Raw genomic sequence first — 15,161 nt, forward strand, 5'->3', positions numbered from 1 at the left:
GTAAGAAAAGTATATCAATTCAAACTGCTTTTAAAGATGCACTAAGCAATATTTTCAATGAAAATGCTTTGATAAGCCCACTGTATGCAAGCCACTAGCTGGTGAAGCGAATGGAGCATCTAGCTGCTAAAGAGACCGATATTTCCCTCGGGAGTTGGAGGAGACCAAAACAGAGCTAAAAGGAGTGTGAATATTACATTTGTTGGGTGAAACTTAACAAATAGATGCTAATGGTAACTGATGATACTATGTTATTGATGTGATTACTTGTTCACGTTTATGTTCCACTACCCCCAGTTAGCCCAATAACATTATAAACACTACTGCTTAACTTAATTCTACTGAATAGCCGATGCTTTTGGGACAGTTTTAAGTTGAGCTGCAGCAAAGCTCTGAAAACAGTGCAAACCAGCCAAACTAGACTGAGATAAGGTCCTTATTTCCAATAACTGAACTTTCACTGGTGAACTTCCCGTGTCATGCAGAGTCCAAAGCAGATTTGATTTCGGATGTTTAGATTTAAAGAAATTGGAGTATATGTGAGCCACTTGTTCTCTCTGAGGGACAACATGTTTTCGAAGCAGTGTGTCATGCTGTGATAACCATAGTAGCAAACACATTTGTATTGCCAAATCCAGTGATTGGTTTTGCCTTAATGATGCCAAACAATTTAATGTATTTGACTGCCACACTTAAGATGACTCCATGGTGTAAATGTCTCTTGTTGAAACTTACTTTGAAACATATTTTATAATATAAATTCAGTCCATTCAGTAGTAAAATTTAGTTTTCACAGTGCTGTAACACAATGCCTACAACATCTCTTTCTGCTTTGTTATCCACACACACACATCCTAAGTCTAGGGCCAGTGAGTGGACCTTAAAAATTATACAGGGCATGGACTGGGAAACGCCTGTGAAAACTCCCTCCCTCATAAACACATGTCAGGATCGGACAATAAATAGAAATTCAGGAGACAGAAATCTGAGAAGCTATAAATGCATAATTTTCTAATCTGTTACGAGGCAGACAGCCAATTCATATCGCAGTGCTGGAAAAGATCTGGACAAATGGAAAATCATATTAAAAAATTGCCAGACAGTCTTTCCACATAAACACATGAATGTGAATGAGTGGCAGTGGAGTTTGATTTATACGTGTTGTAGGCAGGCTGGTTTTGGGCAATCTGGCTTCGGGCATTTCTTCAATATGGCTGGGTTAGGGTTAGTACATGAGGTTAGAAGAAATATGTGCTGAAATATTTATGAAACTTTACAAATAGCCCAATAAAATGTGTACACATGACACACATAGCCCATTTTCTATCAAAACAGTCTGTGGTCTTTATCTTATCTAAGAAAAGCACTAAGAAATTGTCTTCTCTCCTTTGGTAAATTATTTATCACTTCCTATATTAGGCACTTATTGTGCTAAAAGCTGCGTTCAACCTTTGAATGTGCAGAAGCTGACATTTCAGGTTACCCAGGGCCAAATCCCTCCAGTGTCTCTGTGTGAAAATCTCTAAATAGATCCCCGGTGTCTTTCAGTCATTTGTTGGCACTGTCAATGATCAAAGCTAATTCTAATTTCAGCTGCATCAGCCCTTTTCCCCCCGGTCTCATGTCTTGACTTGTTTTTATCCAGGGGAACTTTGAAAGCAATGTCAAGTATTTGATATAGGAATCAATAATAGCAGTGGTTTGTTAGCCAATGGGGAAAAGAAAATATTTATTCATATTTCCAGCTAAAGACAGAAAAAGCCATCTTAGAAAAAGATTTTTAAAAAACCCCAGTTTATCACATAAATGGTATTTTGTAGTTTTTTTTTTTTGGAGTGTATCTTTAGCATGGTCTGAGCTGTAGACCAGTAACTTCAATGGTATTTACCATTTCCTTCCCTTCATGCTTTTATGTGTAATACATAACCAACATCTGGTCCATTGTCCTCTTTAGTTGAGGATTTGCTGCTGTATTAGGCCCAGTTTGGTTTGCTATTGTCTGAAAGAAATATTTGGACCTTTCAGCTTGTGAGACGCCCTTTTCACCCACCCATGCACTTTGCTCCCTGGTTAGGGGATCACAGATGTTAGGCTACCTGTTTCACCTGCTTCTGGGTTCTATGCTAAGCTAAACTAACTGGCAGTGACTTTATTTAAGTAAGTACTCTGGTTGTATTCATCATTACCATGAACATTGTTTCTGTAGGTTCAGTTTGTCTCTGGAGCAGACAGCGTGGCTCAGTACATCTACTACCAGCCCATCATCCACCGCTGGAGAGAGACCGACTTCTTCCCTTGCTCCGTCACATGTGGTGGAGGTAAGTGTGACGTTCCACTGTTGGCACTGTGGACCAAGGACTTGATAACAGCCAGTGTTGCCAACCAACTGATGGAAATCTGCTTCTCCATTAAATCATTATAGAGTTTCTTTTGGGATGAGTGACTTTTTTTTTTTTTTGTCTGTAGGGTACCAGCTAACCTCAGCAGAGTGCTTTGACCTTCGGAGTGGCCGGGTGGTTGTGGATCAGTATTGCCATTATTACCCGGAGAACATCAAACCTAAACCCAAACTCCAAGAGTGTAACATGGAGCCCTGTCTGGCCGGGTTAGAGACCAGACCTCTAGACATTTAATTTTAAATACAGACATTTATTATCCAACAGCAGTTTGTATAATTTCCTCAATTTATTCTGCCTTTTAGTGACGGCTACAAGCAAATCATGCCATATGACCTCTACCACCCCCTGCCTCGGTATGTACTCACAACTGAAAAAAAACACAACACAAATTCTCCATCTGCTACTTCATGACTTACCTTTTATGATATCAGATGGGAGAGCAGTCCCTGGACTGCCTGTTCCACCTCCTGCGGTGGAGGCATCCAGAGTCGCTCAGTATCCTGCGTGGAGGAAGACATGCAAGGTGTCATCACTCCCACTGAGGAATGGAAGTGTCTCTACTCCCCCAAGACAGCCATACTACAGCCCTGCAACACATTCGACTGCCCCACCTGGCTGGCACAGGAGTGGTCACCCGTAGGTGCCCTTTTTTCTTTGGTTAATATTTCTTCACAGAATGAAGACAATATAAACTCTAGAAAATGAACTTTAAAGGTCACGCTGGCCCTGAGGGAGGCACTGTTCAGCATCAAAATGTTAGAAATGTTGAGAAAGTTCAGCTAAAAGCCAAATGTAAATAGATGTTTCTTTGTGTTCTGTAGCTGTTACCACCTGGGAAGTCAAAAATTATTAAATGGTTCATTAATCTTTTTATTTTATTAATTAGCCCATGGTGCGAAAAAGCATGATTAATTGTCTGGAGGAGGAACAAAAATATAATCAACGGACAGTCTGACCTTGAATTTTATAAACTCTTCAGGCACACTTTCAACAAGTCAAAGCACAACCTTGCTATGTGATTCAGAGTAACTCTGCTAACCTCAATTTGTGTGTCTTTCACCACCTGTGCCCTTGAACACACCATCCAACACATACAAGGCTTGAATTAAAAGCCAGAAGATCCCATATGGACATTTTAAACTCTTCTTTGCCAAACACATTCAGGTTATCGAGGTGGTTAGCTTATTTATTTGGCATGGTTGCTGTTACATTGACCAGAAATGTCCCATACAACCCTTTTCATGGCGATTCTTCAACTGCACAAGCAGAGGCACAGGGAGCCAAATTTGTGGCCCTCTAAAAACCTGGGATGCTGTTTACCTAGCACATTCTTCCTTGTGAACGTGCCTTTTAAATGCTTGTTTTGGCAGGGGATACACAAAGTTCACCCCCGCATAGAGAGCTGCGGGATTTTGTGGAAGGTCTTTTTCTTTACTTCCCTTGAGTAAAGGGCTGAGGCTTTCTGTCAAACACAAGCAAAAGGATGAAACCATAGGAGCGAGACTTAAGACTTTATCCTATCGGCGTGTGAAAGTGATCATAAATTGTTATTTATAGACGTTATCTCCTGAACTGTCCTGTTTCACCACCAGTGCACGGTGACCTGTGGTCAAGGCCTGCGCTACAGGGTGGTGTTATGCATCGATCACAGAGGACTACATGCTGGAGGTTGTAACCCCACCACCAAACCCCACATCAAGGAGGAATGCCTGGTGACTGTGCCCTGTTATAAGTCCATAGGTGAGTCTGAGTGTTTGTTTTTGTGGTGCTTTATCCACAAAACTTTCTTTGTGACGTTCAACCATTGTCTTTTTTGGGTGTTTTTTTTCTAGAAACGCTCCCAGTTGAGGCAAAACCTGTGTGGCATAAGCAGGCCATAGAGCTGGAGGAGGAGATCATTGTTACTGAGGAACCAACGTGAGTACCAGACATACCACATATCCATGCATGAGTATAAAAAAAGGAAATTACTGGGATGATTTCAACACATTTCTTTGTGTTGTTTCCTTCTACTGAAGGCAGTATGAGCTGCAATTTAAACTTTAAAATATATTATTTTGCTTATACTCACTGGCATTACAACCATACACCTGCAATTTACTGCCAGAGGTGAAGGTTCTGCTGAAACAATCACAGGTGTTATAGCATTAAATGAGTTAGGAGGATGCAACTGCTAAAGCTATAAATGACTCTCAAGCTTCATAACCCGGAAAAATCAGCGGAAATGTAATTCTTTAAATCACTCTGCAGGGATAAAAAGGCTAAAGTAAGATCCCAGACACAGTTTCAACAACAGTTTTCATAATCCAGAACTTTGGATTTACCTGGACGTGAAATGGAACTAGACAGGTCCCAGTGCTGCCATGAAACCACCATAGTATCGAGGTTGTGTTTGTGTCAGCGGCCAGTCAAAATGCTGTAACAGCTGTGGCCCCCCATTTCTTTTGACACTTTTTAAAATATGCACTTTGTACACCTGGGTATGCAAAATGTTCATCTGACATGGTGGCAAAAGCGTTTTGTCAAGGCAAGCAAAGAAGAATTCACCTTCGCTCAAGTTGGATGTTTAATGCCGCTTCGCTGAAGGTGTGCGCTGTCAGAAATGAATATGCTGTCCGAGGTTATTTAAGGTAAAAGCTGAAGGTGAAAAAGGAAAAACATCTTTTTGGAAACCATCGAACTGTTAAGTCACCAGCCACCAGCATTACCTCAGCAAGCCTCAGATGTTCCAGATGTTCTTGTTCCACATATCAATTGACTAATAAAGGCTGTCCTCTGAAGATGGACAATGTTTGGACTCTACCCAGTGTCTTGCATGACTTGTATTAGCGACCATGTTAGCCAGTTCAAAACATCTGTTGCTTTGACTTATCTTTGGAGCACGAGTGGGAGAGGGAGAGAGAGAGAGAGATGCCAAAACATATGATTTTGCTCTGTTGCAAAAAAAAGCATGTTTTCCCTCCAAAAGCACATAAATATCTGTGTATAATATGCAGTCATTCACGAGCCAACAACAATATCTGCCTACCATATGGGGCCAGGTTACGGATGTGAAAGGAAAGAGAAGGAAATTCCTGCGTTAGACTTATTGCACCTCCATTGCCAGGCCTTATGCCTGCCCCAAGCCACCGCTGTGCAAGTGCTTGAAAAATTAAACCCATATATGTTCCACAGCTTGGCCAAAGCTTCTCTGTTTTTTTTCCACCTTACCACCACCGTGAGTAAATAAAATATTTCCAATGATGGAAATTTAATTGATATGATTAACTTGGGGCTTTGGTGGATATTACAAAAATGTGTTGTTTCCATTCAATGAATGAAATCAAGATTTTGTTTTTCGAACCGACAGATGTACTTCAACTACGCATGAAGATAAACATTTCTGTGGGTTCACGTGTTGACTTTGTTGCTTGTGTTCCAAGGTCTAACTGCCGGGGTGATTCATTTGTTTGTCCAAAACACAATGAGTCCTTGAGCACTCATAAAGAGCCAACTTTGCTGTAATTATGAGCTCTTTATTGAGGCATCGTATAAAGCAGCACGGTGCTCTTGTGTTGTGGTCAGACTGCTCAAACAAGGAGGAATGCTGCACATCGGTGCAGGCTGCCATGTTAGTAGGTACCTCTATAAGACACGTTCACTGGCGATGTATGCTGTAGGGAACATGGTAGTTTTATACTTGTATATTCAAAAATGAGAATACCTTCACTGATACATAATTCAATGAGCACTTAATGTAAACGAGGGCAGCATGAAACAGCTTCTAGATCCCCTCCAATCACCAAAAGCAGCACATCATTGAAACATTATGGATGTTCTGGAAAACACAGCATGAAGCAGATTTCCCTTTTATCCTTTAAAGAACTCAGCTTCTCATTTTAGCCAACATTTTTATGTGCGAGTTAAATTCTCATTGAGAGCCTCAATTAAATCTGAAGATCAAGAGGAGTTCAAACTTTTTTTTCTGTCTCACACTTTCCAGTTTTATTCCATTTTACACTCTTCCTCAATAGCGTCATTGAGGGGGTGACAGTTCATTCACTTGGCCCCAACTGTCACCCAGCCTTGACAGGCCTTCGGGCATTTATGAATGCCAATGATTTATAAGTATTTCCTTCTCTAATCCATTTTTTAAGATGACGGAGGATGCGCATAAAGGCCGTTTATTCAAGAATGGCGGATCCTAATACTTCACAGCTGTTCAATTAACCACAGAAAGACTGTATTTCATAAATACTTAGTGAGTTAGTACACTATGGTAAATTACTAAAATCTGTGAACGGAGGGAACGCACAAAAACCTGTGACTTGTTATCAATCTGCTTTCAAGTCAGCACTGTAGGTTTGGAAATGGTCCTTATCAAATCAAAGATGTAACCACTTTCCCAAGCTTTTTTGCATAGGTATGTGAATGAAACAAACTAAATGAATAGCATATTGTTTATATTTTTATGTGTGTGATTAATCATCCTGCTGGCTCAAACCTACTGGCTCTCTTCCCCCAGTTTCATCCCTGGTCCCTGGCAGACCTGCAGCAGGACATGTGGCGCTGGGACACAGCAACGAACCGTCAAGTGCCAGGTGCTGCTGTCCTTCTCCCAAACTGTTGCTGACCTGCCCGATGACGAGTGTGAGGGGGTCAAACCTGCTACAAGTCAGCCCTGTTACCGCACTCCCTGCTCCGGTGTTTTGGGCAGAGGAAAAGAAAGTGAAAAGGAAGGGGAGGAAGTGGAGGAGGAGGATGAGAAGGAGGAGACACCTGAAAGAGAGGAACTGCACGATTGGGAGTATGAGGGGTTTACGGAGTGCTCAGAGAGTTGTGGGGGAGGTATGGATCATTATGACTTCTCTTTGACAAATTAAAGGTTTAAAATAGTTTTGTGAGATTTTCAGATTTGCATTTCAGTCGTTCCTAGTGTCTAAGTGTCTAGAGTCATTTCACTCAAAACCACAAATGTCAACCTCATAGTGGCGCTAGAAGAAAAGTCAGTAGGGTGCAATCCACTGGGGACCACAAGTGTACAAAATTTCATGGCAATCCATCCAATAGATGTAGAAATATTTCAGTGTGACCCAGAGGAGTGGACCAACAGACCAACATTTGTATCCCTAGAGCGACGCATACTTACTTTAAATGTGCTGTAAATCCTAAAAGCAAACCTCAGTACTGAATTCGTCCCAGTTGCTGTATTAAAATGAGACATCACAGCAGTAGCTGGCGACCTTATGTCAGCGGATGACTAAAGCCATGCCAGCATGAGCTTTGAAGTAGCAGTAAGTTATGTGATACTAGATATTAATGGATGGAATACCAGGTGTTACCCTAAAGGTCATACGTCACCGACTCTCACAGCAGCAGTAAGCGCTACACCAGACAGAGACAGTTCTCCTAAACATCCTGCCAACAATCATTGAGACCCACTTTAATCACATCTAAGCCTCTATGCCTGAATTGCATGCCTGTGTGTTAATGTCTGCATGAGTGTGCATGTGTAACTTTCTACACATGGGCGTAGGCTTTTGTGTATGTGTGTGCACTCACCCAAACCCAACAAACTCTCATTCGGGGATGATTACAGACCGGTATCAGATGTCACATACACACCCTTAGGGCTGCGCTCCTGTGGACCATCACACCAGTGTGGCGTTTGAAGTGCCTCCCTCTCTGTTATTGTCCCCAACATTAGAAGCAGACTGATTTATGTTACGCTGCTTTTAACGTGATTCGACATCACACACACAGTTTATCCACAGTCCAGGCCAGAACTGTTGTTCATTGTGCCCCATTAGTTGGTCCATCGCAGTATCTGCTTGCAATATTCTATGCTGTGTGAGGGTGATAGTAAGGGACGCTTAACAAGAACAATCTGTGTTTGCATTCTTACCATTCATTCTGAGCGAGTATGTTTGTGTTAACATTTTAAAAATTGAAAACATTTATAATCGAACCTGCACAAACAGCTCTTGGTTCTTTGGATGTCCTTTAACTGTTTGCTGCTGTCTAATCCCAGGTGTCCAGGAGGCTGTAGTCATCTGCCTGAACAAGCAGACCAGGGAGGCAGCAGACCACAGCCTGTGTGTGAGCTCCCGTCGACCCCCTCAACTCCTCCAAGACTGCAAAACTCAGCCTTGCCCACCTAGGTACAGTAAAACCCACAAATCAAAACCTACATTATTATCGTTTAGACATTGTTTAAAATAGTTTGTGAATAAACTAGATGTGATTGATGGATGCAATAAAAATTTGAAGGAAATGATTTTGGGAAAAAAAGGCTTGGCTGCAGAAAATATTAATTAAAAGCAGGACTGAAAACTGGATCTGCTCCTTATTAGTTTGCCAAGACTGTAACCTGAAATATGCAATATATAGAGCTGGGACATTAATGTACCATTTCCTCGAACCCTGATGCATCCCTGGGTTGTACACCTGGAAATGCTTAACTTTAAGATAAAGAAACACACATCACACTAGCTGAATCAATTAATCTTTACTAATCACTGTTTGTGTATATAAAAAAAATCCAAATCCCTCTAATCCACTATTACCCCTCTCAGCTTAAACCACCTGGGCCAATTAAATCACCATTTAGGCTATTTGAGTCCAAGTGATACTGAAACAGACTTGACAGTGATGGATGTTTGTATCACTGAGAGCAGGAAATGAAGCCAGTGGGACAGCTTGTGGAACCTGGTCAGAATCAGACACAATAGGGATTAGATGTCAGTGGTAACTATACATGCTAGGCTCAGATGTGAAATTGTCCTTGGAAGAACTTTTCAAGATTGTTTTTTTCAGTGGTTGTGTCAGCACAGAATTGTAGGAGGCCTCTGCAGCTGTACTTAAGGTTCACGTTTGAAAGGTTTGTATCACAAAAAGGTTCCACTTGGCCTTTTATACCACTAGGAATGGTTACACATCATTCATTTCAAAAGGGTTTGTGGTCCAAGAAGGCAGTCGCCAAAAATGTACAGGTTCTTCCTCTGGGTACCATGAATGTCCTTGAAAGATTTAATGCAAATCATATTATTAATAGTTTTCAATATCACCATCTGTACAAAGATGACACTTTGACCTTAAGGTGATATTATTATTATTATGGAAAACTTATCGAGTTGTGTTCAAAATAAAAGGGATTCATCCTCTGGGAGCATGAATGTGCTCAACAGATGTAATCATGATCTACCCACTAGAAGAACTCTTGGAAGAAAAGTCAGGATTTGGGGTCATTTTATGGAAATCTTTAATGAATGTCACAAAAGGTTTTGATCAAGTCAAACAGGTCTCAAGATCACTAAAATCACTGTAATCATCCTTTGGGGATAATGAATTGAAATTATTAAAAAAAATGCTACTATGCATGCTACTATGTTGTGCTATTGTAAGTAGGTTGTTGTCACAGCATTTTTATTTAGGAATGATTTCAGATGTAGCCCTACACATTTTACTGTTTTACTCAGAGTTTTGCAGTATCAGAATTTCAATTCTTTGTATACGGTGCACACAAAATTAATCAAAAAGAAATACCTGAATGGTTAAACAGCATAATGACGTGTTGTTTAATATAACTGAGCCGTGGCTAAACGGTGAGTGGATTTTGCAGTGGGCCACACGTTTCAAGTTAACACCGTGTGCAGTGTCGGTGTTCCACCACTCACGCTCTTGTCAGAAAACCCAAAGGCTTACAGCCTGCCCTTGCCTGTTTTTCCAGGCCTTGAGTCTTGTTTTCAGGCACAACAAGCGCTGTATTGGACTTGTTTCCTTTGGCCCTTTACTCCCTCCCTGAGGCCTCCTCACCCTCCCATATTAAGCTACACTCTTTGGATACTGTTCCCTCTGAAGGGAAACAGCCATAGGATTTGGCCTGTAAGTATAGAAACAAGCTTCATTCCCAATTCTCCTCAGTCCCTTGACCCTTGAGTAAATATGAATAGTTTTGAAATATCACATAATCTGTCAAGCAAGAAGTAAAGTCGCTGCCATCTCACAGAAAGCCAAGGCTCATAGATGTGTTTAATGGCATAGCGACTAGTTAGACACATGCCACATCACTTTCAAGATTGTAATAAAAATGCTCAGCAAACTTCGATGATATCAATTAATATTGGTCCACAGAGGTCACTGGGAAAATGTGGGTGAAAAAGTAATGCTATAGGGATTTCTCAAATATCAGTAAATTGGGGGAGATTTAATGTTTCTTTGCCAGGATCTGGCCTCATGGATCACTCTTTTCGTTTTCACTCGTATTCACTTTCATGAATTTACACATTCATAAGATTGCAAGAGTGTCCTCTCATGGGATCATGTGAAAACATCAAGCCTCTGACTGAACTCCTCCTGACTGCACTGCTTTTATAGATTGGATAATGGGCTACATGTACGTGAAAGATAAGGTATGGTAATTAATCAGGAACGACAAAGATTAGGATCTGAAAAATCATGATATACAGTAGTTTGATGATAATAATTGTATTCACAGGTGGGAAACAGGAGAGTGGAGCTCATGCTCTGCTACTTGTGGGGTTGGCCTGATGACCCGTACTGTGGTGTGCACTCACCGGCCCACTCGGGACAGCAACCGTACGGAGGTTTTGAGGGATGGAGACTGTCAGAACCCCAAGCCCACTCCTGTCCAAGCCTGCAACCGCTTTGACTGTCCTCCTATGTGGGACTCACGTGACTGGGGACAGGTATAGGATCTTTCCTCGGAAGATCACCATCATAAATGTCTGGCCTAACACCTAATGCTAATGTAACCACTGATACCCCTTTTTTTAACTTTACATTTTTGTTACTGCAGTGCTCCCGGACCTGCGGTGGTGGATTTCAAAGGAGGCAGATCCTGTGCAAACAGCGGTTGGCAGATGGCAGCATCCTGGAGCTGCCTGACACCTTTTGCCCTTCCAAGAGCCCTGCAAACCGGCAGCCCTGTGCCAAGCAAGAGTGCCCACCTCAATGGGTAACAACAGACTGGTCCCAGGTAGGCTTTCTTTAAAGCAGAAATCTAGCTTTTTAAATTGGTTAAAATCAAAATGTAATGCCATATGTAAAGTATACAGGGTCATTTTTAATACCTCATATTATTTATTTGTCTAGTGTTCAGTGACCTGCGGAAATGGCATTCAGAGACTACAGTCAGTCTGCAGAAAACAAGGTGAAGATGGAGGACATTGGACTGTAAACCCCGAGAACTGTTCGCTGATGGCCCGGCCCACCAGAATCCGGCCATGCTCCCTTCGGCACTGTGAGAGTAAGAGACCCGTTGTTTGGCTTTATTTCAACAATTTATACTGACTGATGAAAAGTGTGTCATTGGCGTATTCACCTCTCCTCAATTTCATCACAGACTCTGCCAAGCCTGATCCCACCATACTTGCCCAGAGGAAGGTGTATATCCAGTGGAGAAAGGGCAAAAAGTTACACCTGGTAGTGGGAGGCTATGCCTACCTTCTCCCTTGGACAACTGTGGTTCTTCGCTGCCCAACTCGCCACTTTCGCAAAGGCCAAATTCAGTGGTTGAAGGAAGGAAAGCCCTTGGTCAGCCTTCCACACCTCTCCATTACACCACTAGGATACGTGAAGATTCAGCAGGTGCGTGCATCTGATGCAGGGATATACACATGCATTGCAGGTCCAGCACAAGAACATTTTGTCCTGCAAATCATTGGCAGCAAGCAGAAGCTTTCTGTTCCAGAGTCATGGCTCTTCACAGATGGACAACAAAAGGTTGGGCAGCCAAATGTGGCCTCAACAGGAGAAAGGTTTCAGGAGTTACCCATCTCCCTCAACCAGTATGACAACATTGTTGAGCATTTGCTTGAACTCAAAGGCTCTCTCCAAGATGGAAAAGACATTTTTGATAAACCACACTCCAGTGAAAAGAATAGGTCGACCCTGGAGGATGAGAGCTCCGAACTTTCAAGCCTGCTTGTACTCATCGCTGATATCCACAGGCTAGATGAGATCACACACAACCTCTCTCAAGGCCTCAGAGGACCATGGAGGGAACAACTCATCACTCAATTGCTCAGTGAGCTCTCCGTGACACAAGGTGAAACCAATGAGTCTACTCTCCATCCTCCGGAAAGTGCAGAATCCTCCACGCAAGGACCCCTCCTTTACAAACCAAACATCAAAGCGCACACATCCAGACCAAGAAGCCCAGTGATAATCCAACGGTCCAGGAAGGTTGGAGCGGTGCCATCGTCTGACATGATAGTTCACATGGGAGTGCCAATTTTGCTGCAGAAACCCATTGCTAGTTTAGAGCTGAGGTGTGAGGCACTGGGGAACCCTCAACCATCCCTAACATGGACAAAGAATGGAAAAGAGTTGAACTTCAACGGCAGGTAAGAACTACGTTTAAGATAACTTATTGTGCAAAGGCACTAACAACACTTCAGATTTTGTTGTATAAAAGTAGTTGACTGTTCTATGGCAGAATTGTTATTGATTAAGTGTTTACGTTGTCTTTGTGTCGGCAGAGTAGGCCTGTTGCCCACCGGCTCACTGAGGATCCAGTCTCCAAGCAAGACGGATGAGGGTCAGTACACCTGCACTGCAAGGAACCGTCTTGGTTCTTCATCTCTTTCGTCTTGGCTGCAGGTTACAGGTAAGGTCCACAAAGGCAGAATGTTTCTGCAAACATGGTTCCATTAAATAACAATTTTTTGAAAGTTTAATAAAATGTAGTGTTTTCAATTAGGGTTACAAATAAAGACAACATCTTAGATCTAAATACTGTATAAGAATTTCAGTTCAGTATTTTGGGCAGTGCCAGGAGTTAGATAGATACCACTCTCCTATCTGTACATTATGAAGCTAGAGCCATGCAACGCTTGGCTTATCATAACATGGAAACTAGAAAAAGGTGCTAGCCTGGCTTTGTCCAGAGGTAACAAAATCAGTGTACCAGCATCTCTAAAGCCCCCTTTAAGTGGGATCTAAGTTATTTAATGGACAAATAATATAAACAAACTTCATATGCAAATGAGAGAGTCAGTATGTCAAATTGAGTTTGTCCTAATATATTTTCATGTAGTCCAGTTTAAAGTAATATGTGTTGTTCTTTTGTGGTTCGGGCTTAGAGATTCTGGGAAAGCATTCTTTTCAACTGAGAAACAGACACAGGCATAACCACAGACACAGATATACAGTAAGCTTTGAAACACCCCAGTGGCTCATCTGGCTGAATCAATGATGGGGAATGTCCGGAGCGTGCCACAGCTCGGATCATCTCAGAGCTGCGCTGTCCTTCGTCTGCTCAGAGAAAGATCGGTCCCAACCTAGCTGCATTTTCATCAAAGTGGGTTTTCCTGATGCTCCGGCACTTTTTTTTTCCACATACGACAACAATTAGAAGTTCCAGGCAATGTTTCAAAGAAGATTAAGTGGGTTCACCCTGTTCGCCTAATCTAAACAGACAGCATAACAGGGTTTAAAAGTGCTGAAAAATGTCCAATCTGCATTTTCTTATATTTTTAATTCAAACTCAGTGGAAGGTCATGTCTAATGGATGCACTTAAGAAAACCTAAGAATGCAATCCCAAGTACTGTAAAAGACTTTTGTAAGGAAATTGAACTTGAAAATATAATTCTTTCCCACGTTTTTGGTGAGTGCAGTCTCATTTCTGAATAAGAACAGGCCTTGACCCTCTCTGCAATGTCAGACACAATTTGTATTCATAAGAAACTGACTAAAGATTATTAAAACATGTTCAATTTAATTTCTGTGGAATCAGTTTTACCTAAAGCATATTTATATTATTATCTTCTTTTATCTGAGGTGAAAAACAACTGACTAGACATTACAAAAGCATCTTCAGCTACAGCTAGTTATTTCTGGTGTGAACATGATGTTGAGTTGAAGTTTGTTAATGTCCTCACTGAACTGGTAAGACATTAACAGAGAAGACAACATACAGTACAGATTTAAAAGACTAATCTCACTTATTTTGATTGATGTCATATCCAACAATACAAAGATGTTTGTTTTAATTGTATTTTTCAGGTGGTGTGGGAAGAAACTGTGTCCAAGGTAATGATATGAGAGCAAATGGTCGTATTTGCTCTGAGAGGAGTAACAACAGCCAGTCTGAGCTGTGCCATGGACAAGCCTGCCCCCTCAGGTAACTTGCTAAAACTACATGTTTGTGCACTTAGATACTTTGAATATTCTGTATGATAATACCAGATCCTCCTGTAGTCACATTCCAAATTTCTCCACGGGATTCACTCATGCTCCATCTATCCTAAAGTGAGGAGTAAGAAAACAGAGCCTTTTAGATTGTGAAGCTCATAAACTTCATAAGTTATAGTATACTTCTCCTCTGTGGTTGGATTAAGGTGGAGAGTGGATCCTTGGTCACCATGTTCAGCCAGTTGTGGAGGTGGGTCCCAAATCAGGAGTGTCCGCTGCATGAAGGGTCCTGAGGGCAGATCAAAAGAGATGGGGAACCAGCACTGCCTTGGCACAGGGAGGAGACCCTCTGACACCAGGCTATGTAACCAACTGCCCTGTGCCAGATGGGCCACTACCCACTGGGGACTGGTGAGTCAACTCGCAATGACATTCCTTGATGACATGACAAACATGCCCTTAACAAGTGTACATGGACTGTTCATTTTAGGTAGTTTCTCAACTGCTAAATGTGTTTGTTTCATTTCTTGAATTATCTAAGGGGGAAGCACCCTGCTAATCCTTTCTTTATCTATCCTTTACACATTGTAGTCAGGGAAGTCACCTTTTGTTCTGTATAAATCCCT

General features: G+C 41.8%; 1 protein-coding gene across 4 annotated transcripts in view; it reads left to right on the top strand.

The window, feature by feature from the left end:
- Positions 1–15,161, top strand: part of LOC104937738 (ADAMTS-like protein 1) — a 90,540-nt gene that overhangs the window by 72,422 nt on the left and 2,957 nt on the right. For 3 of the 4 annotated variants that reach the window (XM_019279452.2, XM_019279450.2, XM_019279453.2), the window contains 15 exons: positions 2,207–2,318; positions 2,467–2,605; positions 2,702–2,752; positions 2,831–3,035; positions 3,992–4,139; positions 4,232–4,316; positions 6,904–7,226; positions 8,410–8,539; positions 10,876–11,086; positions 11,197–11,376; positions 11,493–11,646; positions 11,743–12,745; positions 12,881–13,008; positions 14,407–14,524; positions 14,742–14,946. In XM_019279452.2, coding sequence (XP_019134997.2) covers positions 2,207–2,318; positions 2,467–2,605; positions 2,702–2,752; positions 2,831–3,035; positions 3,992–4,139; positions 4,232–4,316; positions 6,904–7,226; positions 8,410–8,539; positions 10,876–11,086; positions 11,197–11,376; positions 11,493–11,646; positions 11,743–12,745; positions 12,881–13,008; positions 14,407–14,524; positions 14,742–14,946 — 3,192 coding nt within the window. Of the gene's footprint in view, positions 1–2,206; positions 2,319–2,466; positions 2,606–2,701; positions 2,753–2,830; positions 3,036–3,991; positions 4,140–4,231; positions 4,321–6,903; positions 7,227–8,409; positions 8,540–10,875; positions 11,087–11,196; positions 11,377–11,492; positions 11,647–11,742; positions 12,746–12,880; positions 13,009–14,406; positions 14,525–14,741; positions 14,947–15,161 lie in introns of those variants that run through there. The other variant, XM_019279454.2, reaches the window with a different exon arrangement.

This window comes from Larimichthys crocea, chromosome III (genome assembly GCF_000972845.2).
Source record: "Larimichthys crocea isolate SSNF chromosome III, L_crocea_2.0, whole genome shotgun sequence".
Classification (NCBI taxonomy): Eukaryota; Metazoa; Chordata; class Actinopteri; family Sciaenidae; genus Larimichthys; species Larimichthys crocea.